General features: G+C 44.6%; 1 protein-coding gene and 1 pseudogene across 2 annotated transcripts in view; one reads left to right on the top strand and one right to left on the bottom strand.

Moving 5' to 3' along the window:
• The window catches only part of LOC146179452 (uncharacterized), a 165,790-nt pseudogene extending 154,344 nt beyond the window's left edge, over nucleotides 1–11,446 (bottom strand). Inside the window, exon 1 of the transcript XR_014700731.1 lies at nucleotides 9,992–11,446. The product of XR_014700731.1 is annotated as an uncharacterized LOC146179452 (transcript). The remainder of the gene's footprint in view (nucleotides 1–9,991) is intronic.
• The window catches only part of bma (SCY1-like protein bma), a 138,347-nt gene that overhangs the window by 72,664 nt on the left and 41,188 nt on the right, over nucleotides 1–24,495 (top strand). The window contains exons 7-9 of the mRNA XM_084580197.1: nucleotides 6,965–7,111; nucleotides 21,656–21,871; nucleotides 22,852–22,968. Coding sequence (XP_084436323.1) covers nucleotides 6,965–7,111; nucleotides 21,656–21,871; nucleotides 22,852–22,968 — 480 coding nt within the window. The remainder of the gene's footprint in view (nucleotides 1–6,964; nucleotides 7,112–21,655; nucleotides 21,872–22,851; nucleotides 22,969–24,495) is intronic.

Here is a 24,495-nt window from a genome sequence, read left to right as displayed (position 1 = left end):
TTCTAGTTATCTATTCACTTTATACAGTGTTTCCTGTCGCTTGAAGACTTATGTGCTATCTAATAGTTGTAACGTTACATACGTACGTTATCAAACCCTTTTTTTTTTTTGTTCTCTCCTTAGCAGTTCATAACGTTAAGGAGCAATAAAATTTGCTTATCTAAGGATAAGCAATCATCCATCCGCGTTCTCAAACTAAGTCGAAATCGCGTTTAGATGTTAGCAAGCTGCTCACACATTTCCAAACCTTTTATCTGAGCTAACGGAATCTGTTTCCGTTTCTTCGATAAAAGAAAGAGTCCAGAGAAGCGATGGAGGAAATCGCCGCCTCTAACGCTACTTTTATTCACTAAAGGAGTACCGGAGTGCTTCTAAATGCGGGCAGAAAATTCTCACCTTTCCACGCGGTTTAGAGTAGAGCGGAGAGGGGACAGGGGGGGGGGGGGGGGGGGAGTCTTGATCACTTCGAAACTTCGCACCGCTGCTTCGGCTGCCTCAGCGCAGGCTTCCGTTTTGTACGTTTTCCCGCCGAAGTTCCATAAGGTCCCCTGTTCTTCTTCCATTTGTTGAACGTCGGAAGGGCGTTTGGATCGCTCGCGGAATGCAATTTATGGGCGCGTTGGCGGCGAGCACTCGTGCCAAGGTCTGTGGGACGATTTAGGCGGCCTGTGTAAATGACTATTCGGAGTGCAGGGAATGGAGGAGGAGCTGCGCAGTTGGAAGGCCCATAAGGAACAAAGAGGATCGCGTGATCCAAGGTGTAATCTATTGTGACAGCTCTTCCGCGCTACAGAAGTGAACGAATTGTAGGAAAATAAATGGTAAATCTAGTGCGCTCAATACTGTGTGAATTCGCGCGTGTGTGTCTCTCTGTGAACGCGTGTGCTTGCATGCTAGCCTGCGTACATTTATTCACATTGTCGCATTAAAGCAAATGTCGCACTATCAGAAAGTGAATATAAAAAAGCCTGCCTAATACTTCCAAGCTTTACCGAACTTTCCACCGAACTAACTGAGTGCGCTCTCGGCAATATTTTCTTCTTGAAGGGAAGCACTTCTTGCTTGCCTAAAGGGCTTTGCGAGAAAGGCCAGAGTAGTAGTAGCTGCGTTGGAGATATTGTTTTCTACATGCGACAGCTTACTTACACAGGAGTATCAGCCCGTAGGTATAGATAAGGCGTTTACCTTACGTCGAAGCATGGTCGTAACAGCTTCAAATTGCAGAAATTATTGCTGTCACTATACAAACCTGTCTATGTACCTTTATCATGAAGGGCGTGCACTAAAGCAAAACATCACATTCGACATAACCAACACTCTCTGCATTGTAAAGAATAATGAACAAATATACAAAATTCTGTTTGGTTAAGTTGCCTTTGAATCATGTTCCCAATATGCCCAATCTTTATTAGACACCAAACATTTTCACCTCTTATAACGGCGCAGAAAGATGATCGCGTGACCGACGTTATCATGCTACCGTAGCAACATAGGATCGCTTTGCTTCCCTGTTATCCTACGTTTGGGCACTAGTAGTTTTGCATGCACAACTATGCTTTCCTTGATCTATCAATTAGCTTCCTCTGGCAGGGTCATAGTCGTGCAGCACTAATGAAGTTCGAAATTTAGCTGAACAAACGGCATGAGGGAGATTCTTCTCTATTACCTTGCGACTATGTAAAACGTTTAAAACTTATTGAGCTCACACTTCACGCGAGCGCGTACTGGGCTTGTTGGGCCGAAAAGCCACCACTGTCGCAGTACCAAAGTTTGAGGGCAGCTTTTAAGGGAGAGTCAAAAGCGTACCGGTGGCACCTTCATGCAGCGGCCACTGGAAATGTGCGACCTGATATGCCGATGCCAAGGCAGAGACGCCTCGGTGTTCTAATTAACAATTCACTAGATCAAATGTGACGTGACTTCACATGCAAACAATCCACTTAGAGCCAACTAAATGCTAGAAAGCACCTTTTCCACGCATCACAATAAGGGCTCATTGAGCCACATCATAGCATTAGTGGTGTAAGGATTGCACGTGGTATAGCCGGGTTTTATCACCACGGGTTAGAGCAACGATGAACATGCATGGGTTTTCTACAGGCTATATCTACTGCGGAAGGCAACATCCAGATGATCCTTTTTAGGGAGGATATTGCATGGCAGCAGGTTTGAGCCTTTTTACTATTAACTCCATAGCTTTAAAGACCCTCTTCTTAAGAAAATCAGACCGAGTTGCTAGATTAATTAAAAAGCTAGCACACATAACGAGGGCAAAGAAATAGAAAACCGTCAGGTCCCGAAGAAACGTCAGCCCTTAGTGAAGCAGGCACATTCATAAGGCTTGACTAAGGTGGGGTATTATGTCTATGTATTGAGGTCTTTAACATATTGTGGCTTTGCAACAACATGTTATTGACTATGTGCGAAATGAGAGAAAGGTAGATTAAGTGACTAGAGATAAAGCGTCAAACAAAATGCAATTTCGTAAAAGAGAATAAGCAAAAAGAACTCCAGAGGAGGCCCAATAACGCAATCGCTTTCAACTCTTAAGCAAATGTCTATAAACGAGACGCTGTACGATAGGTAAATTTATAATTTAATGAATGCATGATATCCTCACCCGAATGTGCAAAACTGGATTCTTTCAAACGTTGTCTTTTATCATTTCTGAACTCGCTCAGTGTCAGTCGTCAAGTGGTGTTCTTTTGCGTGTCTGGTTGGTTCGCCGCAAGCTTAAATCGTCTCTAATTGTGTATGTGCCAATTTAAAAGTCACCTCATTGCTTGCATCTGCCAGACATACCTCACCTGTACCATACGACATGAATTGATGCAACGCGCAAAAAAAAAAAAATGTTTCCCCCTGGACGAGAATAAGAAGAGAGTATTCCATGTCATAGAAACTAAGTTATCACTTCTGCCACACGGGCGCTTACCAATGGCTTGACGAACGCAAAGCTAAAAGGCTTCTCATTTGAAAGCCTCAGCTCAGCTTTTCCTGACGTGCGCATGAGATTAATCTTGAACAACACGCATGTATTCTTGCGGTGAGGTAATCTTGGCTAAGCACGGATTGAACCGCAAATGTTGTTTAACGACCACCATCATTTTGTAATTCTTTGTATAAGGATAAGATGAAAACATCTAAAAGCACGTTTGCATCCCACAGTACAGGTTATTCAGGCCTAGCATTGATGAGACCACAAATCATTTTGAGTTACAAGCATGGTACAATCAATGTCAAGAACAGAGCAAGCATTGATTGATTATTTGATTAATTGATTGATTGATTGATCGATTGATTGACTGATCGATCGATTGATTGATTGATTGATTGATTGATTGATTGACTGAAAATACGCTTAACATCAAATGCTGCACCCATGAGTTCTAGCTCACCGTCTTCACATTGAAGGAAAAACATGCCCAAGCACCCATATCTTGAGATTCGCAAAAAAGAACCGCATATATAATTCAAGAGTCCTGTGAAGAAAAAACGATGAATGGCAGTAAAGTAAAGTAGGCCGTCAGCTGCTTTGTAGCAGGACTTCCAATATAGTTTGGCGTGACAGCGACGCATCTGCTGCTGATGTCCTCTTCGCGTTTCGTGAAAAGAGTCGCGCTTTCCATTTCCCTTATTGCTGCTATCCGTCGCGACGTGCCCTGTTGATATCAGTTCAAGCCTGCAACTGGGGAGTAGCTCCCGGTGTCGTCACGCACACGACGATCCGCTCGCATCCCAGATGAGATTTAAATGAGCCGATAAAGAAAAACGAGGCGACGTGTCTTAAACAGTGCCTCGCTTCAATCTCGTTCTTCCTGATCTGGCTGTTTTCTTTGTCCTCCGATAGTTCAGGCCCCCTCTATTCTATTTTGTTCGCCTGAATTTCGTCCTTGTTGCCCTTTTCTAGTCTTAGCTGTTCCATACTTACGCGTGTGTGCAATGTGTCCTGCGCCTTTTATTTCTGTGATTACCTACTTCGTTTTGTTTCCCTTTATGTGAGACATCACTCTGTCTTGTACTGCGCGTTGTATTGTTCCTATTGTACTTCGCAATTTTCCCCCCTTACTCAATGTCCTTCTGGGCCCTGTCAGGTATTTTGAATAAATACAAAAAAAGAGGTATTTATCGGGTTAGTCTGCATACCTTTCTTTATATCGAGTCTCCTCACTACTTTATATTGTTTGTACTCGCAAGAAGTTGCGTTGCAGTTAGAGTTCTTTCAGTTCGCCCACGAGGTAATGTAGTAGACTCAGAATGCCCCCTCTACTTTAATAAATTGTTAAACACGGGACATCCTAACACCGTGTCAAAGAGTAATTGAGCCTGCTTTGGGAAAACTGGACGGGAATCTCTGGCAGCGGACGTAGAACTCACGTGTTCTTACATCGGCTGCTGGCGGTGGTGGATATGTTTACTCGGCTTACTGCACATAGCAGTACGGTGTATTGATTAACATCTTCAAAAGGGGGCGACTAGCAATACCCAACAGCCCATCCATAAAAAACTGAACTCCTGGTCTATCACAACCGGGTCCATTTATGTGAACGCTATGATGAACGCTGGAGGGATTATGCTACTGGAAACCCCAATTACCCTCTAAACTAGAAGCAGCAATAAGCGTGCCGCCGCCCAAATGACAGATAACTTCAGTGACATAGTCTTGGCTTCGGACCCCATCGGTTGCATATAGTTACGTTTAACGCGGTAGAATTTAGGATCCCGTGTCGCAGAAATTTCGGCATTGATATTGAAGACCGTAAACTGAAACTACAGATGGAAGCAAAAATTAGCAAAGTTAGAAAAATTCACAAACAGATCAAAAATTTTCCTGCAATTAATATGAATAATTTAGTTGAAAGCGAGTTGAGTTATGTTTGAAAATTTTGGACTGGGAAGACTTCGAACGAAGGATCTTCGTGTTTCGAGACGGGAACGCTACCCATAAAGCACAAAATGCTCTCTTTTAACGTGTTATTTATTATCTCGCTGCGCTGCCACTTTTGGATGACCCCTTAGGCATTTTATCTAATTGCCCCGCACGGTGTCTGAAAAACACGCTCGAATGAGCAAAATTGCGAATCTTTGTTACTAAACAAGACTACTTCTGCAAGGTGGTTGTTGATAACAGAAAGCTCTATTCCTGACTGAATTCGAACTGTACTGACATTTTTATTGATCTGGTCTGCCCAGTGTATGTTCTGGTGTGCTCTTCCTCAAGACTTTCATAATGTTCATCATGCTGGATTAAATTGCCCTAACAGATTGCGCAATGTTGATGTATACAAGACATCGTTTCACTTTAACAGGCCGCGAAAGTTTGTTGAGTCTTGTTGTATAAACATGTCCCCAGTGAATACGCTCCGGACTTTTAATTAGCGAATTGTCTTAGAGGCAAGTACAAGTGCGCAGGTGAGTACGTTAAGCATGCTATGTAGGCACTGGGTAAATATGCGAAATAAAAGAAGAATGTGGATCACTGCTTCCAGGACACTGTGATAAAAGAAGTCATCTCCGTCTTTCAGAACAGCGAAGCCCTCTCCCTGACCCCAATAGTCTCCGTCTTTCACAAGAGCGTATCACATCTTCTGCCTGACCGCTGATAAACGCTGAAAATGGAATCAAACTGCCTCAGAGGAAATTAAAAGTGCTCTTTCTCACTGCTCGTTGAGTACTTAGACATGTCATCAGTGAAGGCAGGATGATAAACGTAAAAAACAACGAAAAACATGGCGACAGTCAATCCGTGCCTTTTGAAGCATGGTGCAATAAAGGGAATGGCTACCATCTGCGGATACATTTGCGGACCGTCGTCTGCCCACATGCACTGTGCCACTCTCTGAATCACCAACCACATCACATGTGAATCTACTATCCCGCACATGCAGTTGTAAGCAACCAAATTGTATGCAAGACCACGCGACGTAGACACCAATAAGCCTTCTTTTAACCGAGCCGTACGGACCTGCCTGCAATGCCTTGAAGTAGCCTGTTTTACTCTTTGCTCAAAGGTCCTGGAGAGGTGGACTCCCGCTACAGATGAGAAGCGAGAGTTGGCAGTGTGCCTTCCATTTTATGTGGGGGCGTGACGTCACAGAGACAGCTGACCAATCAGCACCTAGCTATGTATCTTGCCAACAACCACTGTACCGAGCTATCGCATGATTTTTCACTCACAACCTTGACAACGCCGCAGTTTTTGCAGAAAGGTGAATTTAGCACTATCGTATTAAAAAGGGAAACAGGAAGTACAGTAGCTGGCTACAAACTCTAGTCATCATTCTGCTCCCGTCTGCCCAAACTGAAGAGGAAAATAAGTTTCTGGGCAAATTGAAGGCTAGATTAAGTTGCATCAGGCTCTTGAAACAAGTAAATGAATGAATGGAGAATGTTTGACGATTTTATAATGACGCGCATGATGAAACGTACATTTGAATCACGCGCGCCGAAGCTCCTTTGCCGACGGCGATGTTAAGAATTGTGATCAGGCAAAGTTTAACTACTTCAACCAGTGGATAACGTCGGTGCCGAACTCCGGCGTGGATCTGCAGATCGCGCTCGATGTTTACGCATGTGGTGACATACGTGGTCGAGTGTGCAAACAGCGATATGTCAAACTGACGTGTTTATAAGTCGTTGCGTTTGTGCTGAGTGGGAAATGCGAACAGTAAATCCCGTCCCACTCGTAAAAACGTAGCTTTACCGTGCTACAAGTTTTTTTTTCTACTTTGTACAAAATCAGCCTCTAAAACTTTTCCCATTTGATGCCCCATGCACGTATATTAGAACGTTAGATATCCTGAAATATTACTTAGCTTCACTAACTCGCTTTCTGTTTAGTGAGCTGGCTGCTACCAATAGCAGTCGCGTTGGACAGTGGAACGTCAATCGCAGTGCAGTGCTTGCGAATCGTTGCGTTTCTTTGTTTCAAGCGTGTGATTTTTTTTTTTTTTTACTTGCGCAGCTGACGGAGGCATTATCATTCCTGCACTACTCGTGCAAGCTGATCCACCGGAACCTGTGTCCGCAGTCGGTGATCGTCAACAAGCGCGGAACTTGGAAGCTGGCTGGCCTCGAGTTCACTGAAAAATGCAGCGACACCGACCTGCTGGTAAGGACGGTGCACCTGTGCCGACACGTGGTCTTCCGCGCATCGGGAAATGGGGATTTGTTTCCCTTGTTTTTTGCCTATGTTGACATTCGGAAGAACACTGAGCAGTACTGTTCTTGCTATATAGAAGTTTGTTCGGCAACAAAATACGCGTTTTAGCGGTTAGAAAAAATATATATACTGAAAACTTCGTGTTTAGTTTTGCCGCCACAAGATTCAAGCTGGCTGCGTAAGAAGTGTTCGACTCCGTGATCCTCATTAGGAGATGAAGGATGGTAAAGTTTAGCCTCTAAGATTGGCGACCAAACCAGCCTGCGTCGCTCTTTGCTGGGCAGTTTTCTAGCTCTGAAATTTTCCTTTACAGCGGAAACTTCTGGTTCACTAGGACATGGAAATATGTTGATAGAGCAAGATATTGATCCGCACTCACACATGTGTATTTCTTTTACAGAAGATCGTGACAACTGATGAAGTGTTCCCTTTTTATTGGGCGAATTATTAAATTTATTTAAAGGTTTTTTTTTCCGATAAATGAAAGAAGAGAGACTGCTTCTTGGAAGAAGGTATGGAAGTGGAGCTACGAGGTAAATTTTGAACCATCAATAAAGCCTTCGGGTCAAAGTATTTTCTAGAAACTGTATTTAATAATGGGTTCGCAAAAGTTTTTACCGTTTCACAGACTTAGGAGCGACTTTGTGTAAGTGATGACCAAGTATAAAATTTATGACCTTGAAAGCCGAGAGATATGTGTAACATAAAGAAGGCAAATTTAAAAAAAAAAACATAATTAGAAAAGTTGGTTACTCTAAATAGACAATTCTTATATTTATTTCCCTTATTTGCTAACGGCCACGATAGACATTGGGTTGAACGGGTTGATCTGAGACGTCTCACGGAGCAATAAGCGTGTATTTTTAATGCAAGATTTTCACTACGAAGAGACAACAACATTGGATTACCCTTTTTTGTTTCTAGAAAATGCACACATTTCCTTAGGGGGCGCATAACAACTAACCCCATCAAGGCATATTCCTGGTAATCCTAAAAGCGGCGCGCATCACAAAGTATGCAATGCAAAAAAAAAATGATTCCACAGCTTTGCACGGAACTTGCCTGCCTGCCCGAGAACTCGCGGATGCATTATACTCGCCTTTCGAGAATAAAGTCATCGTATTTCTTTCTTTATAAAGAATATTTTGCGCGTTTAAAATAAACCTCTACCTGCCACCACTGGATTCTTAACAAAAGCATTTTGAAAGTCAGGTGTATATTTTCAGGAGCGCATTAAATAATCTTAATTTTCTTTCGCCTACAGATATTTCTTTTTCAGAGACTCAGCAGCGCTATATTGGGTAGCGGGGCAAGAAACTGGAAACTGTTTAGCGAGCCGTGGCTGTTTGAAATAGAATCTCATATTTCGGCCCAAACGCAGCGCACTTACCTTGGAAGCCGGTGGAAACGACGTAGCAGAACTTAGAGCGAGCTAGGAGCTGAAAAATTGCGGCTTGCCCACAAGCGCGTCCTTATTCAGAGCCCACAAAACCAGGCCGCAGCTCGGCAACCTAGCGCGAGAATGCTTTTACGAATTCCGCTAAAAGGTTTTTTGGGAGCTCTTTAGGGGTCTATGTCGAAACATTTCATCGTGGCGGCGGCGAGGTTTCACCACACCGCCACTTTGTACTTGACCATGCGGAAAGCCCGAAATGAATTCTGCGGAAGGAGCTTAGAACTGGTTGTTAAAACAGTGCAGCACGAGAGAGGCAACTGTTATCTGCGACTAATTTCGAACTAGGTTCACTAAGCGCATCACCTTTGCCGCATGCGTGGCAAAGCGAAAAACAGGGAATAAAAAACTTAATTGTAGTAGCAACTGAAATTTCGGGGCATGGTCTTCAACAATACATGCTATGTTCCTATCGAGAGCATTTATATACTCTCTTCGCAATGTCCGGTTTTGACGGCTTACTGTGTCCATTTAGGCTGCAGAACATATCTCAGGAGATACTACTTCAGCACGACAAGCACCTTGTGTTTTCTAACAAGTCCACTCGGCGTTTAAGAGTCTCTCATTGCTATATGCCTCTTGGTTATTTTGGCGTTGTATATTATGGTTGATTTGTGTACCTGCCACCTACAGAATACTTCGACGTCTAAATAAGGTCCTCTCCTTACTGCTACCTTTCCTATCATTAGCTACATAACTGAAATAAATTGTTTTGCTATTACAAAGGTCCCGTGATTGGCTAAAGACTGAGCAAAATTTAGCAGGAATAGTGTTGGCCATCGTAATTGGCCGGTGCGTTACAATTACTCAACTGCATCTTAAACTTAATAACTTAACTGACGTATTTTTCAGCTTCGCCGACGCTGCACAGTTTCTCTTCAGCGTCTGTACACACTGCGCTCCTTTCCGCAACACTGCAGAAAACCACCCATGCGTAACTCAAGCAGTACTAAGGACGAAGCTTTTCGAAGTGCTTCCACCTAATGCATTGCCTCCCTCGCGGGGCACACTGGATGGCCTCAACCCCGGATAAAGGCGTAGTCTCGGGGACGAACTCAATGTTTATCGTAATTGAGCACCACCACAGCGACTAAAGCGATATGCATAAAAGGAGCGCATTTCCAAGAAATGTGGCAAAAGGCCCTCATCATCAGCACGTCGTTAGGTACGGTCTAGGGGGGCCTCGAGGTTTGCGCGAGCCTTTTTGTGTTCAGAAAGATTAAGTTTATGACGCTCCTGATCCTGCGCACACATTTCTTTTCGTTCCTTCTGTTGTAGCGCCGACGCCCAGTCGGAGGCAAGCAGACGCCAATAGCGACCATCCAGTTTTCGCGATACCTTGTCTCTTAGAGCGTAAGGAATAGATCTTGCCTTACAGAATTTCGGGACGACTCCAGGCTTCAGCTGCAGGCACGCAGGAGGATTCTTGATAAGGCCGAGACCCCCAGTGAACACGTACGCGGTAGTCGCCGACTATGTTGATTATCGTTCCTGCAGATTCTTGCGCTGCGTCTGGAAAGCGCTGTGCTGATGACTGGGGAACTGGAGCCCCCGCTATGTCAAGTGAGGGAATCAGATCACGGCCACAAAAGTTTGGTCCGCAACAGTTGAGCACGATCAGCGAGCAGCTCACGGAGACCGTCTTATATCACATACACAGATGCAATTCTCCTGGAACTGGCAGTTGTCCAACGTAACACGATAGTTTCAGACGTGAAGGCTCGAGCGCCGGTCGCTGTTCGCGATGCTTGTCAAAAACATCCCGAGAAATGACGCAGACAGGCGACCCTGTATCCACTTCCATGGAAAGTTGCACACCATCCCAAATGAAAGTGCGGCGTATCGGAGGCTCGAGACGGCTTTTTTGTGCAGAAATCAATGTCCACAATTTCGCCCTTTCACTGCTTTCACTATTTTCCTCGGTCACAGCTTTTTCGAGAGCCAAATTGTTTCCTTTCATTACTTGCGTGACGCGGCCTTTATCGCCGTTGCGGCGACACATTTTTGCAAGATGACCCCGGCGACCGCAGCGATAACATTTTGCTCTGATCCAACCACAACTGCTGTCGTCAAGCTGTCTGCTACCGCTTCTACCACCACACTGATGCGGCACAAAATGAGCCCCTGAAGTTTGGATCGACTGCGGCTGGGAGGCTTATAACTTAAGCAAAGGCTCCGATTCTGGCGTCATACTTTCAGCATCGTTTTCTGCGGCTTCGCCAGAAAGTGCCAATACTTCGGCCTCTTCCAATGGTTAGGTCTTTTTTTGCTAACATTTGTTTCAGAATGGAAATAGAGCGTACGCCGCATACAATGCGATCCCTTAGCATGCAGTCAAGAGACGTGCCGAAATTGCAGTTGTCTGCTATGCGGCGAATGGCAACAAGATAGGTGCTAACGCCTTCGCTCGAAAGTTGAGAGCGATTGGAGAATATGTATCTCTCGGTTATCTCCTGCTTCTTCGGATCATAGTGCTCATCCAAACTTTGAAGGACTTCCTTGTATGCCAATTCGTTTGAGGCACGTGGGGCTACTCGGCCAGCTAGCGCTTCAACCGTCTTCCTAGACAACGCCGAAACCAATAGTGCTCTCTTCTTAGCCGGAACCGTTACACTGTTCGCTTCGAAATATGCTTCAGCTCTGACTAGTTAAGGCTTCCACTTATCTTTTGCTTCGTCGAAATCTGGCAACTGTAGGTAGGCCATCCTTGCGCCCTGGGTCAGCTTGAAGGTACTATCGTACGCAGAAGTGGGGAAACCACGACTTCGGCGGACGGAGCGGCTGCGGGACGCACCGCGTCGCTGCTATCTCGCGCGGCTCGCTCGCTTCGATAGATTGGCCGGCGGGACGTAAGACTTTCCCTTGCTCTCGGTCTGGCGCTTATCATGACTGACAAACTTCTAGTGCGGCATGATAAGCGCCATACCGAGAGCGAGGGAAACTCTTGCGTCACGACGAGTACTCTTGCAGCGAGCGAGCCGCGCGAGATAGCAGAGACGCAGTGCGTCCCTGCAGCCGCTCCGGCCGTCGAAGCCGCGGTCTCCCAACTTTTGCGCACGATAGTACCTTCGGGGATCCATCTTGTTGGCGTGGGTAAAGCGGCCTCGTTGCCACTGTTGTACCGCCGACGCCCAGCCGGATGCAAGCAGACGCAGACACGGCTGGCGGGGAAGGAACCGTTTATTGCCGAAGCACAGGCCAATATATAGCGAAAGGTGGGGAGGGGGTTCAGAGGGAGAGCAGAGTAGCATAGTTATCGCTCGAAACATCGACACAACGCAAACAGGGGGAAAGGGGGTTCAGCTTGGCATACCTTTTTTGAAGCGTTATGTATCGCCTCTTCGTCGCCAGCGCACAGCGAGAAAATCACCACGATGGCCGTCCATTTACAGGACAGAAAGCTGCGACTCTCACGGTGTCCTCGTGAGAAAGCTTTTGTCACGCTGTTATGCGCTATCTTGATTCATCCTTAGAGCCTAGAATGCCCGCTTTTCATCCAGCCTGAAGTTTTTTCACCCAGTCTTCCTCCTCTTCTTGGTTACATGTCGATACTAATTTGGTCAGGTCGTCCTTCAATAGACGTGCCCGACCGCAGTAGCGGGGCCGCTCATCACAGCGTGGAACACGAAAGGTATGAGTTAGCGGAAGAAGCAGTAGAGGAAACGTCACGGTAATGGATGAAGTCTCTTAATTACTTTAGACTACCCGGCATTCTTCGACGTGCGCTTACATCGTACAGCTCATGGGCATCAAGCTCAATAGAAAACGGGTGCTTTTAATAGAGACAAAATTCGCGTTAACAGTGATGCAGTTATGATAAGGCGGAAGAAATTATAGTATTCGACTCTCTGTCACTGTTTTTAGAATAGATGGCTGATCAGAAGATTCCATTCCTTGTCCACATGGTTCAGCGACTGCGAGGAAATTATATACAAAGCAGGCCTGAAGTGCACGTCTACATAAATGTAAGAAACTTGAAAAGCTCAAAACATGCACTTTTCTTCTCTACTTAAGTCAGATGGTGCGTTGAATTTACTAGGCCATAAAAAGAGAACTCACTAAGTATTCATGATTTGTCCTTTTCCGGCGGTACTGTCGTGAAGCACAACTAAAAATGTTGTCTCAATGAGGGCTATGTCTAGCTGAAGCACGTACGCACACACACACACACACACACACACACACACACACACACACACACACACACACACACACACACACACACACACACACACACACACACACACACACACACACACACACACACACACACACACACACACACACACACACACACACACACACACACACACACACGCACGCACACGCACACGCACGCACACACACACACACACACACACACACACACACACACACACACACACACACACACACACACACACACACACACACACACACACACAGAGAGAGAGAGAGAGAGAGATTGTTAGTCCTAAACTTCAAAAGTGTGGACCACGGCCATCCCTGTGTGCTGCAAAATGGATGGGGTCCCTTTCACAACGCCCACTGCGACGTTTAGGTCTACAAGCATCGATGGCGCAGTTGCTTCCGTCGGACATGCCTCTCAAAAACGCCCCTTTCAACGACACTGCGGTGACGCATGCTTTGAAGTGGGTCGTTCTACGTGCATGGTATATAGCAGTTCGAACGAGCAAATTCCTTTCAAGTCTTCGTCTCTTTAGACCGTCTTTAAAAGGATTTTCCGCGCGGCTATGGCAGCCGTCAACACTCGAGAATCAACGAAAAGAGAGGACAAGCTGGAAAAACCTGGAAACTCTTGAGCTTTTTCGTTATTCTCTTCTCCTCGTTCCGCCACTCGGCAATGTTTGTTCAGTTCCATCCTCTATGATTGTGTAGACAGCTCCGCTCTCAAGATTTCGTGCGTCACGAATTGCAACTCTGTAGAGGTTTTATAACTTCGACGGTGGTTTGCAGCTGCCAAGGATCAGCCTATCTTTAAACTTGCGGTGTGACATTATTCGCCTCCGGGGTTCATGTAGTGTTTTACTGTGATGTTCGTGATTATCTTAAGGGCTGCTCGTATCACATCACTAAGAAGCCTGATCGGCTCGAGAATCTGAAGCGGGTATACGAATTCGGTGCGATTCCCTGCAAAAACTGTTCACACGCTCGAGGGTTACCCAAGGTATTATCTGATGGTAGAGAGCAGGTGCGTGCTGCGATGCATCTTCTAATTGACCTTCACGATACGGTACACATTTTCGCACGCGACACAATGGCAGCTAGACATTTCCCATCGTGCTTGTTCAAGCGCAGGGATAGGACTGCGAAGTAACAGAATCCGTGTTTTTACAAAATGTGGCACCCTCTGGGAGTGGTTGAAAATTGGTCTGCTACTGGTTGAAAACACCCTCACGAGACACGCCAGCTGAGAAATCGCTAGGTGTATTCTTGACAACTACCGCCATCTGTCGTATACGCCTATAACGAATATTAACTGCACATGGCCTCCGAGATTAGGTGCGGCTGCGCCGATCGAGTAGGCCAAGAACTGCAGGTGCGTAGCTAGGCTTGGTGGTTCGTTTTCAAACAGGGGAGATGTGCGCATGCGCATAACGGCCTTGTGAAAAAGGCGGAGTATGGCCATGAGTGCTGGTCGGTTCCAACTGTTGGCTAAGTGCCGCAGGAATAGAGAAATTGTGAGAATTACGTAAGGCTATAGTCGCAACAATGACTTACAACCTCCATAGGGAAAGGCATAGCTTTAGTGTAGTACAGGCATGAGCTTTAGACTGCAGCTCTAAGCGCTTATTCGCGTGGAACGCAACTGTTGTAGCCGTTCGCGGTGTAAAACAGCGAATATTATCCATGATCCACGAGGTAATCACGCGCCAAAAACAATTTCTCAGAAGAAGAAGAAAAAGAGCCACAAGCTCTGTGTTGCTTGCTCACTCCTCTTCTTTTTCTCCATCTGAGAAAGTCTCTGCCTCATGAGAAAAAAGAAATGCTTTGTAACTGCACGCCTGTAGTACATACGAGCCTCTCTCCCATCCCTCTCTTGCCCATCACATTTATATCCACTCACCCCCTTCCCCCAGCGCAGAGTAGCAAACCGGTTTCTTTTACCGGTTAACCTCCCTGCCTTTCCTCATCCGCATCTTCCTTCCTTCTTCTCTCAAGTTCTTTCACAATATATGTACAAAAAAGCGGTTACATAGTTGCGTTCAAAATTCGAATTAGGGAGTTTTGGAATTTATTATTACTTCATTTTCAGAGTAACAGCTGCATAGGAAGCTTGCGTCGCCGCTTCAATAGAGTATTTCAACTAAAAGTGCCTTGTGTAGACAGATTGCTTGGAAAATTTCACACTAGTGTGTTATTGCACTCTGTTCTGGAGTAGGAATGGGTGTCGAGAGACGTGTATAAAGAGGCCGCGCTCACTTCAGCATCCTGCTCGGGAGCGCATGGTAGGACCGCTCGATGTCGCATGGAAGCTTGGAAGCTCCACATGTCGTAAAAGCGCCGGCGCCGCAAGCAGGTCGATGAGCGCAGAGCACTGCGCCTCCCGCATTTGTTCCCTTCTCCCCTTTGTGTATGTCCTCTTTTTATCCTTTTCTGTCCAGTTTCTTTGACGCAGCAGTAGAGTGACCCTAACTACCTCCCGCCCGTTCCTCCGTCCCTTGTGGTCAAGCCGTCTCCCTCCATGCGTCGGAGTCCCCGATACGATGGTGCCTCGCTCGCCACAGCATCTGGTCCTTGCTCAGACGCAAACGCTCCAGAACTGCTTCGACGAAATGATGAAGCCGATATTTTATGTCGAGACTGCTTTGTCGTGCCGGGGCCTATATTTCTTGTTTAATCGTTTAGTTTGTTTGTTTTTCTGTTCACATAAGGCGAAATCCCTCTCTTTCTGTTCCTTTTACAAAGCAGAAACAAACAAGAGTGCTTATTTTCTGTTTATAATTCTCGTCATTGGCTTTTTAATTCGCTCTTTTTATGTTTTCATCTCTCTTTGTTTCAATATTTCACCTTCACCTTTCACTTCGCTCTTTTTATGTTTTCATCTCTCTTTGCTTCAATACTTCACCTTCACCTTTCACTTCGCTCTTTTTATGTTTTCATCTCTCTTTGTTTCAATACTTCACCTTCACATTTCACTTCGCTCGTTTTATGTTTTCATCTCTCTGTTTCAATACTCCACCTTCTTTGCAAGGTATGACATCCTCCAAGGACTTCGTACGCGTCTTTCACAGCGGCATAAGATAGAGAAACCAAGTAGCTTATACATTTCGTTCTCGCTTCTAGTATTCGTGTGCGTTAAGGCTGGAATAGAGTATTGACTGCAGTTATTTCGTTGTTCGCCTTACACGCTCTAAATGCTTCAGTAAAGCACAAATTAAAAAAATACAACCTAAAACGACGCATGCTGATGTTGCTGTAGATGTTGCTCTGATCTACAGGTTGTTAGGTATCACCCCACAATTTTTCCGCAGACATCTACTCAGGGAAAGCAATTCTTAAATATGTTTGAAGACGAGAGTCTATGGTTCAGGCCTCTGCAGTAGCCAAATCCTTCAACCTCTGCAACAGTCGCCTGGGCCTCTCACTATTTGACGTCCAGTCCATTATCCTAAACGAAATAAAGAACCCCCTCCAGTTTGTCCGGCTTTTACGCGAGACCATAATGCCATGCAGAGAACAGTGTGCCACCCCGGGTTATCTTTTCGCTTAAGAGAAGCAAGTGTTAACCGTCTCTCTACGTTATCATCTCGGCGGCACATGCTCTTATGGTGTAAATAACAGGTGACTGAGACGGAGAACACAGTTGTAGCAATGCCTGACCTATCCTTTGCATCAACTCAAAACTAGGAGACGATCATAAGTCATTTACGATGTATAAGAGTGTCCTAAGTCCTCTTTGGCCCCTTGGTCAATTAGTGTAGGCGGGCAGCCACGACAAGGCTATTAATATTCCTATCTTGTATTAATAAGGCATGCGCCACCCGTACAGTCACCAAGCCACGAAGTACTCGACGAACCTGTTTCCCGGGAATTTTGTGAGGCGTCCGTGCGGTGTTCATCAACTAGTAACATAAAAGGCATTTCGACATACTGTTATCGGGGCTCCCAAACACAGCGAGCGCGACACAAAAGGTCCGACTTCGCAAATGTGTAAACCCTTGCTTCATCGCGTCTAACCGCAAAACCACTGCTTACGTAAGCTTTGAAATATCGAGATTTCGTGTCGGCAGCCGAAGCATGCTCCCGAACGGTTCATCGGTACTCAATACAGTGAAGCTTGTGTAGACACTTTAGAGTTTAAGCAAAACTTTCGCAAGAGGTCAACTTGGACAGCTGTATGCGAAGGCCACAACTGCGGCAAAGACCGGTAACCTTTTGAAGACTGTAAATCTTTTGGATAGCTCAAGAACTCCTTTCGACATCCAGCCGATACAATTTTCAACTTAGACGTAGATTCTATAGCTCTGAAGAAGAGAAACGCAGGTTTGGCCGGACAAGACGGGAGTTGAAAGTTTTAAATCTAGGCAACACACTCTGCAACCAACAAAGGGCATATTTTTTTTATCTCTAATATCAGCTATCTGTAAACCGACTATGTTAGAATACATAGAAGTTACTACTAAAGCACCTTTTCAGTCAGCCGAGTAATCTGAAGGAGTTGTCCAATAATATATGCGGTCTTTAATGCTCCCCCTTGCCTTTGAAACTGTAGTTTTTCTGCCACTCTCCCCGGATCTGGAACTTGGCCCTCGATATCAGTAAAGAAAACCAAAAATCAAGCTATGAACTTTACAATCTGATTTCATTTCTTGCAAGGAAAGCTAATGTTGTTCCATATGCCCCTTGCTGACACTGCCTCATCGATCCACTCTTCTTTTTATAGGCTTCATTACGTTGATAGCATTACATTTCAGAGTCAAACTTTTGTTTAGCGTCTTTATTAAAGCATACTGCCAGCAAGTCTTAGACTAATTATCCGGCAACGTTAAAAGGAAAAAAAACACGTTTTTAATTAGTTTTAGTCGCACTAATGACCCTATGTAGTGAGACCACTTGCCGTCTCAAGTTACCTGGGTAACCTCTGGACACTTTGCGTACGCTTGTCACGCTCTTCTCCATCGATTCAATGACGCTTTTTCTTTCTCTTTTTGTCTCCATGCGTAAGCAGTTGCTTCATTATCACGATAAAGCAATCTAGGACTAAAAATAACAAACTCTTTTTTTTTTGTCTAACTTTTTCCATGTCGTATCGAGCCCACCAAAATCAACTTCACTGCCCGTCCTTGACGACAATGGGTTATACTTTCAATCTATTTTTAGGTGCCGCATCTCTTCTAGACTGCAAGATTGTAGCGCTAAAGTAAAATGAGGACCCAGCAAGCGTACCTATCAGGTTGTGGGCCATAAGAAAGCATTTGATTCCGTACAAAAAGCGAAGCACTTCGTAGAGAAACGTAAACTGAGCCTATAAAAAGACTCACGTGGCCTGCAATCTAACGCAACACTAGCTCTTCTTTTTTCCATCCGAATAGATTGACCTTGCTAAGCACACGCTGGAAAGCTACCGTTATCTGTCAAATTTCACATGACAAACGCTACAAGAACTAGCACTTGGTACGGAAGTGAAAACAATATCTTACAAAATAGGTTTGCTAGTTAGTTAAATCTGGTGAAGTATGAAGTATTTTTGGTTCTATGAAATTAAATCTTTCATCAATATCAATTACTTAACTATTGCAGGGTTCCCTATTGGAACAAAGTGTCAAATTAGAATCTCTAGATCTTTTGAGAGACACTGAGCTGCATTGTTTTAACGAAAATAACAACAGCGCAGTAGTCGGGACCACCTTCTGGCAGATATCCCTCATCCAACCTACGAGTCAGCCAATCAGAAGGAACGCTCCACAGAAAAGGAAAATTTGTTCTCTGAGAAGCAATTTGGAACATAACACTCAAGTAGCTGTACTGTAACGTGGAGGCATCTTTGTTGTCAAAGCTGTATTTAAGGCTCTAAAAGGACAAGTTTACGTTGAACAATACAGTGAGCTCGTTTTCAAGATAGTCTAAATGAAAATTGTAGGGAAGCCATAGGAAAACACTTCAAAAATATTATTAATCAAAGCAGAATAAAAATTGATATCTAGGTTGGTGTGGGGGTGAAAGCTAATTAGCACTGATAAATAATCTGTGATGTGCTGATGGCATGTCTTCGGGAATTATACTTAAGGGAACGAATTGAACAGTATTGTCAATGACTTAGACAGACAAAGAAGAACAGTGCGTCCAAAATTAATATGCAGGAATGAAGCAATGTTGAACAGCTTCGGAAAGCACCAGCAGTTTACGATAGATGGTAGGGCGCTTACAAGATGTAAATGAATACATCCACGTAGGGCACGCAGTGGCAGTTATCTCAGCCACGAAATCAAAACAACTATGTCTCTATGTGCGGTGTGGAACCCACTCACAGATCATGAATTACAGCCTAGGAGTATTTCTCAAAAATTGTGTTTATAAACATTTTATCTCGCCGGCAGGCAATTATGGGGCATAAATGTGAAAGATAACGAAAAATATTCAAATTAAATTCCGTACCACTCATATAGGCAATGAAATCAGTATGATAGATGTAATGTTAGCATATAGGAAGAGAACCGAGTGGGTCAGAGGAAAAATACGAGTGAATTACATTCTAACCCAAAATTATGCAGGAATTGGCATGGTCATAGAATTTAATGCGAAGGCAAAGTTTTTGAGAATAATGAAATGAATTTCAAGAGTAAAGGCAAGCGTAGTAGGAGGCGACATATATCTTACTGTTCAGATGGGATTGCGAAATCTGCGGGGATAAGGTGACAGCAGTTAGCATACGGCAAGGTTAATTCGAACGCTTTAGAATAAGCATTTGTCCGGCAGAGGGCGTCCTCATAATCAACTACGCCACGTTACAATACTGCCTATGTCTTTAAACTGTGCACTGATATTTTACGGTGCGGATGCTGGGAAAGCTCATCCTGTCATTCGTGCATGTCTTTACAACGCTCGAATGAAGATTTTTTTTTAATTAAGCAGTGAAGATGTTTACTCGCTATAACTGCCCAAATAAATTTTCACGCGTTCCTTTGTATTTTTCCTTGGTTAGGAAGGCCATGAATTGCGTAAGCGATAAACCAACGCACTCACACGCCTGCATGAAAACTGCGTGCATACAGCCGCACTGCATCTTCTCGCCTGCGCTGGGGCTATCCGCGCAATTAAAACGACTCTTTCTGCATTCCGAAAACGGCTCTCGGACCAGGGGAAACCAACGGCGTCTTCACGAAGACGTTTAGCCCCTGGCAATTTCCAACCGTCATTTAAGCGTCTTCTAGCAAACAGCACCTGATTTCCCTCGCACGTTGCCTGTAATGGCCCGTCGCTGAGACGCACGTTGAGACAGCGACGTTCTTTTTTGGTTCTCTCGTCTTGTTTATGCAGTCCTAGCTGCATCTTGGAGGTATCTCAGTATTTATTGGGCCACTTGCGATGACTGCAGTTGTCAGAGCGTTACTTAAATAGTAGCAAGAAGCGTGCTAATGACAGTAGCAGCTGGAAGCAGAAATTCTAATAGCAGAATTATTAGGAACATTGGTAGTGTAGCTAAGTCAGTAGTAGTAAAATTTATAGTGGTAGCAATAGTAGCCACATTAGAAGAGAAAATGCCAGTGCCCACAGTACTAGTTGCCTTGGGAGAAGAAAGATTCGTCTCTATGGCATTATCCCTTGGATTGTTTTGTCGCCTTGGTCTCAAAAAAAAAATAAATAAATAAAAAATTCCTTTAATGTTCACTTTCTGCATGGTCCATAAAATCAGCTCTGCTGTATAAACACGTGATTTTTTCCTTGGTTTGAGGTCCTTAAACTGGGTTCCCGTCTTTGCCGAACCCAGCAATTTTCTTCTGCTAGCGATGCTAAGATTAGTGGCGAATAATGCACCAAATTGATTTTCTATTTCTTTTCTCTCTCTGCATATTAGTTTCTCTTTACTATTCTGTCTAAGCACACTTATTTTCCAAGCATGTCTCTTGCGTCCATGTGTTTGCTGACGAATTGTACCACCTGACATACCAAGGTTCTGATCGCCTTATATGCCTGGCCCGGACGAGAAAACCACATTTTGCCATTGAATGACGCGATGGAGTCTGCTAATAAAAAGCGATTACTGAGCGAATTTAAAGAGTGAAAGTGCCTTCCTAAACCTTCAAAAATGATTCGCGGTATATTTATTAGCCAGTGAGTGTGTTCACGAACTTGTACTTCTGACGTTAATACTCTTTCAGACTTGTATGTGGAACGTAGAGTTTAACGACCAGAAGCAATACACGGGGCTTCAATAAATTCATAGTGGAGAGCTCCGGATTCATTAAACACACCTAGGGTTGCCTAAAGTGCAGTAGTAGTGGAAAGTATGCGGGTTTATTTTTTTTTTCTCCGTATTTCTTCGTATGTTCTTAGTTTCAGTACGTATGAACACTGCGGGATTTAACCATAGAAATGTTTTATAGGCACTCACAAAAATGCTTAGTAGTTGATGTGCATCTTGCCCTCGTCATGTTTTTTTTCTTGTGCTTTTTTTTCATAAATGACTGATTGTGAAAGTTTCTTAGGAACTTAACTCTCGTTCATTACCTCTAAGCAACTGTGCATATCAGTATAATTTAGTCCAAAATTCACACCGATTTCCTTGCTAACTCCGCATTGCACTTGCTGAAGCGCGAGCTAAATGAGACTACAAAAATCGCCCTTTGCAGATGCTTGCGGAGGCAGTGTTTACTTGAATTACTCCCTAGAAATAAGAATATCAACCATTTTTTCTTTTTTTTTTTTGTAGAAGAGCTTCTATATGGAACCACACATTTCACCTGAACTCACCTGGCGAAGCTTCATTATCTCTTCTGTACCACACCTATGCACTAAGAGGCAGTTGTGTACGGTTGTGTTCAGAAAAAACAGCGTTCGTTATCACTGAATTTTTACAATGGTGCTTACCGACGCAGAGTCCCGTGAGCTGCCAGCCGTTCACATCCAAGCTGCCAAAGATGGGTCAGCCGGACCTGGACTACACGGCACCCGAGGTGCAGGCCACCTCGAGCTGCTCGCCCCTGTCAGACATGTTCTCGCTGGGGCTGGTGATATGCGCGCTCTTCAACAACGGCCGCTCCATCATCGAGGGGAACCTCTCCACCACCACCTACAACAAGCAGCTCGAAGTGGTGAGCTCACCTGCCTTGCTACGCGATAGAAGGAACACGCTCAAGGGCCCACAAAATGTTCGGAACTCAGAAGCAGGCAAAAGTAAATTTAACCTCTGCCTGCAAGCGCTGCCTGGCATATAGGGATCCTATGAGTAGGCACCGCGAGTTTTCTAAAAAAATTCCTAAGTGCCCAGTACTCCGTGCAGCAAACCTAAACTACCTGGGAATGGTAAATTATAGTCCTTTCCTTCCGTGGAAATTGTTTTCGGGCTTCCCTGTGCTCGTCACCGCAAATTGGTCGCCAGATCCCTCCAGGCCACCGTGCGAAGGCACATGAACACATCGGCTAGCGCTGAAAGCTGTCCGCTCGTCTTACAGAATGGGTGGGGTTATGGAAGGCTTCAAGCTTTTATGTAACAATAGCAGGACAGTGTTAAAGTAATTTAGAACGCGTCCTATCAAAAATTCTAACAGCGAGTTACAGCTTAGAAAAGGCGACATGATAAAGGGGAGCGTGGTAAAAGAAGCGTATTCCATGCTAAGTCGCCAGCCGCCTGATTCACGCCTTGCATATGTACCATTTAAACCATAACCGTGAAACGCATGGCAGATATGAGCGGAAAAAATCGAACACCCGCGTTTCACTAGTCGGGTGTCCCGTATTCGCGCTTACAAGTTTTAGTATTATCGCAAAAATTTTATGCTTGCGCATTGCTCTTGCGCAGTTTTAGACTGAACTGATCTTCATTGCGAAGCCTCGCGCTGGAAACAGCTTACGCGAGTTTGATGCTTTTCAAGGCAACAGCTATGTTCGCTTACACTTCGCGTTACGCGGTGCGATTCGTAATGCGATTACCATAACAGCGCCCCAGAAAAGGACTACGTAAAGCTACGAGACAGACGCGTTTGGCGACCTCGTCTGTTTCGTTCTGATCTTAATAATATATTTGCGCAAGCTATCCGGACTTTAACTCGTGCTCTGTGTTTGTTGTGTGCAGCTCGAAGGGAGCCTTCACAATCTGCTAGACCGGGTGCCGCACCACCTCCAGGAGCCTCTGCAGGGACTCCTGCAGGTGGACCCTAGGAGGAGGCCCAACGCACAAAATTTCTCCATGGTGAGCCCGTTCGTCCTCCTTCAGAAAATCGACTGGTGTCGACGCATCCGGTCGCTTCTATCTATGTTCTTTGGCATCACCAGAAAAGTTAGCCTTTTTTACCTGGAAGAGCATATCGAATACGCTGTTGTGCGTGCGGAGTGGTTAGCCACTATTACAGTTTAACAAGTGCTGAATAATTTCGGACATGACAGTTAATGGGATGATTCCAAGTGATTTCAGCATGTTTAAGCCTGCAAGGGTGTGTTAGATGTAGATGTAATTCTGGAAAAGCGCGCAACTCTTATCACGATATTCTATGTTTCACAGTTTCATCCCAGGAATGATATGTTCATACCTAATATCATTCATAATAGGAAGATAGTGAGAGACCGGAAAGCGTGGCGTGACATGGTCCATAGGGTCACGAAGTGTCGGACACGACTAAACGACTGAACTGAACTGAATATCATTCAGTGTAAGCCCAAATACCAAATAAACTTTAACCAAGTGAATATGCGCTAAGGTCTATTCATATAGCTGAAGGAATAAAAAGTACGAGAGAAACAGCACTGAAACTCGACAGATTTGAAAATATTGTGACTACTAACCAGGACGTCACGAATATCACCAGATGGCCTGCAACACACGCTAAAGGCAACGTGCCCTATCCGTATCATTCGGAAGGGTTGCCGGTCGAGTATGGGAAAAATTTCTTTTCGTAATGATCTGTTTGACTCATGTACAAAGCCCTAATCAATATCAAAAGATAACTCGTAAACTTTACTATCACTTGTTTTTCTGTATTGTTAAACTCGTGCGACCTGAAAACATGAGTAGTCATCTTGTCCACAGTCATGTACCACCATTTTTACTTCTTACTTTCACTTTTATGTGGTCACTTTTATTTGTTCTTCGGGCGCGAGCATTAGTATTTTTAGCTAATGTGAATTCAGACGGCTGCGATAAAAGTGCTCATCGCTTGGATTTGCCCGAGTAATCCTTGTTTGTACCTTTGTAGCAACGCTTTGCAGAATATTTTCCTCTTTACTCACTTTCCTTGAGCTAATCACGCTAAATGTTCTTTAATAACTCTTTCACGATTTTTCAACTGCAACATCAGGAAAAGAAAGATCCCCCTTTCCTCCAGCTAAAGCACTGCAAATAATACGATACCTTCGTTACCTGTATTGTGCCTTCACACACAAAATTTTCCCCTGGTGTCAGGCCCAACTAAGGTCATTATTAATATAAACAGCGCGAACACGAAGACAAGGGACAAGATACAAGAAAGCCACAGTACAAGCGCTTGTATCTTGTCCCTTGTCTTCGTGTTCGCGCTGTTTATATTATTAATGAATAAGTACCAACTCGCCCAACAAAGTATCTTGGTTGCTAACTAAGGTGTTTCCCGGATCACTGAACACATAGGTAGCCCCGTCGTATCACATTAATTTCTAGGAAGTTTGAAAAAATTTCATGAACCCGCTAATGAGTATTTTCTATACAACGCAGAAGCAATAGCCTTTTAAATCCCTCTGAAAGTCG

This window comes from Amblyomma maculatum, chromosome 9 (assembly GCF_055883805.1).
Source record: "Amblyomma maculatum isolate TAMU_Amacu chromosome 9, ASM5588380v1, whole genome shotgun sequence".
NCBI classification, from domain to species: domain Eukaryota; kingdom Metazoa; phylum Arthropoda; class Arachnida; order Ixodida; family Ixodidae; genus Amblyomma; species Amblyomma maculatum.
Note: the sequence above shows the minus strand (reverse complement) of the source record. Positions and strands in the feature narration are given on the sequence as shown.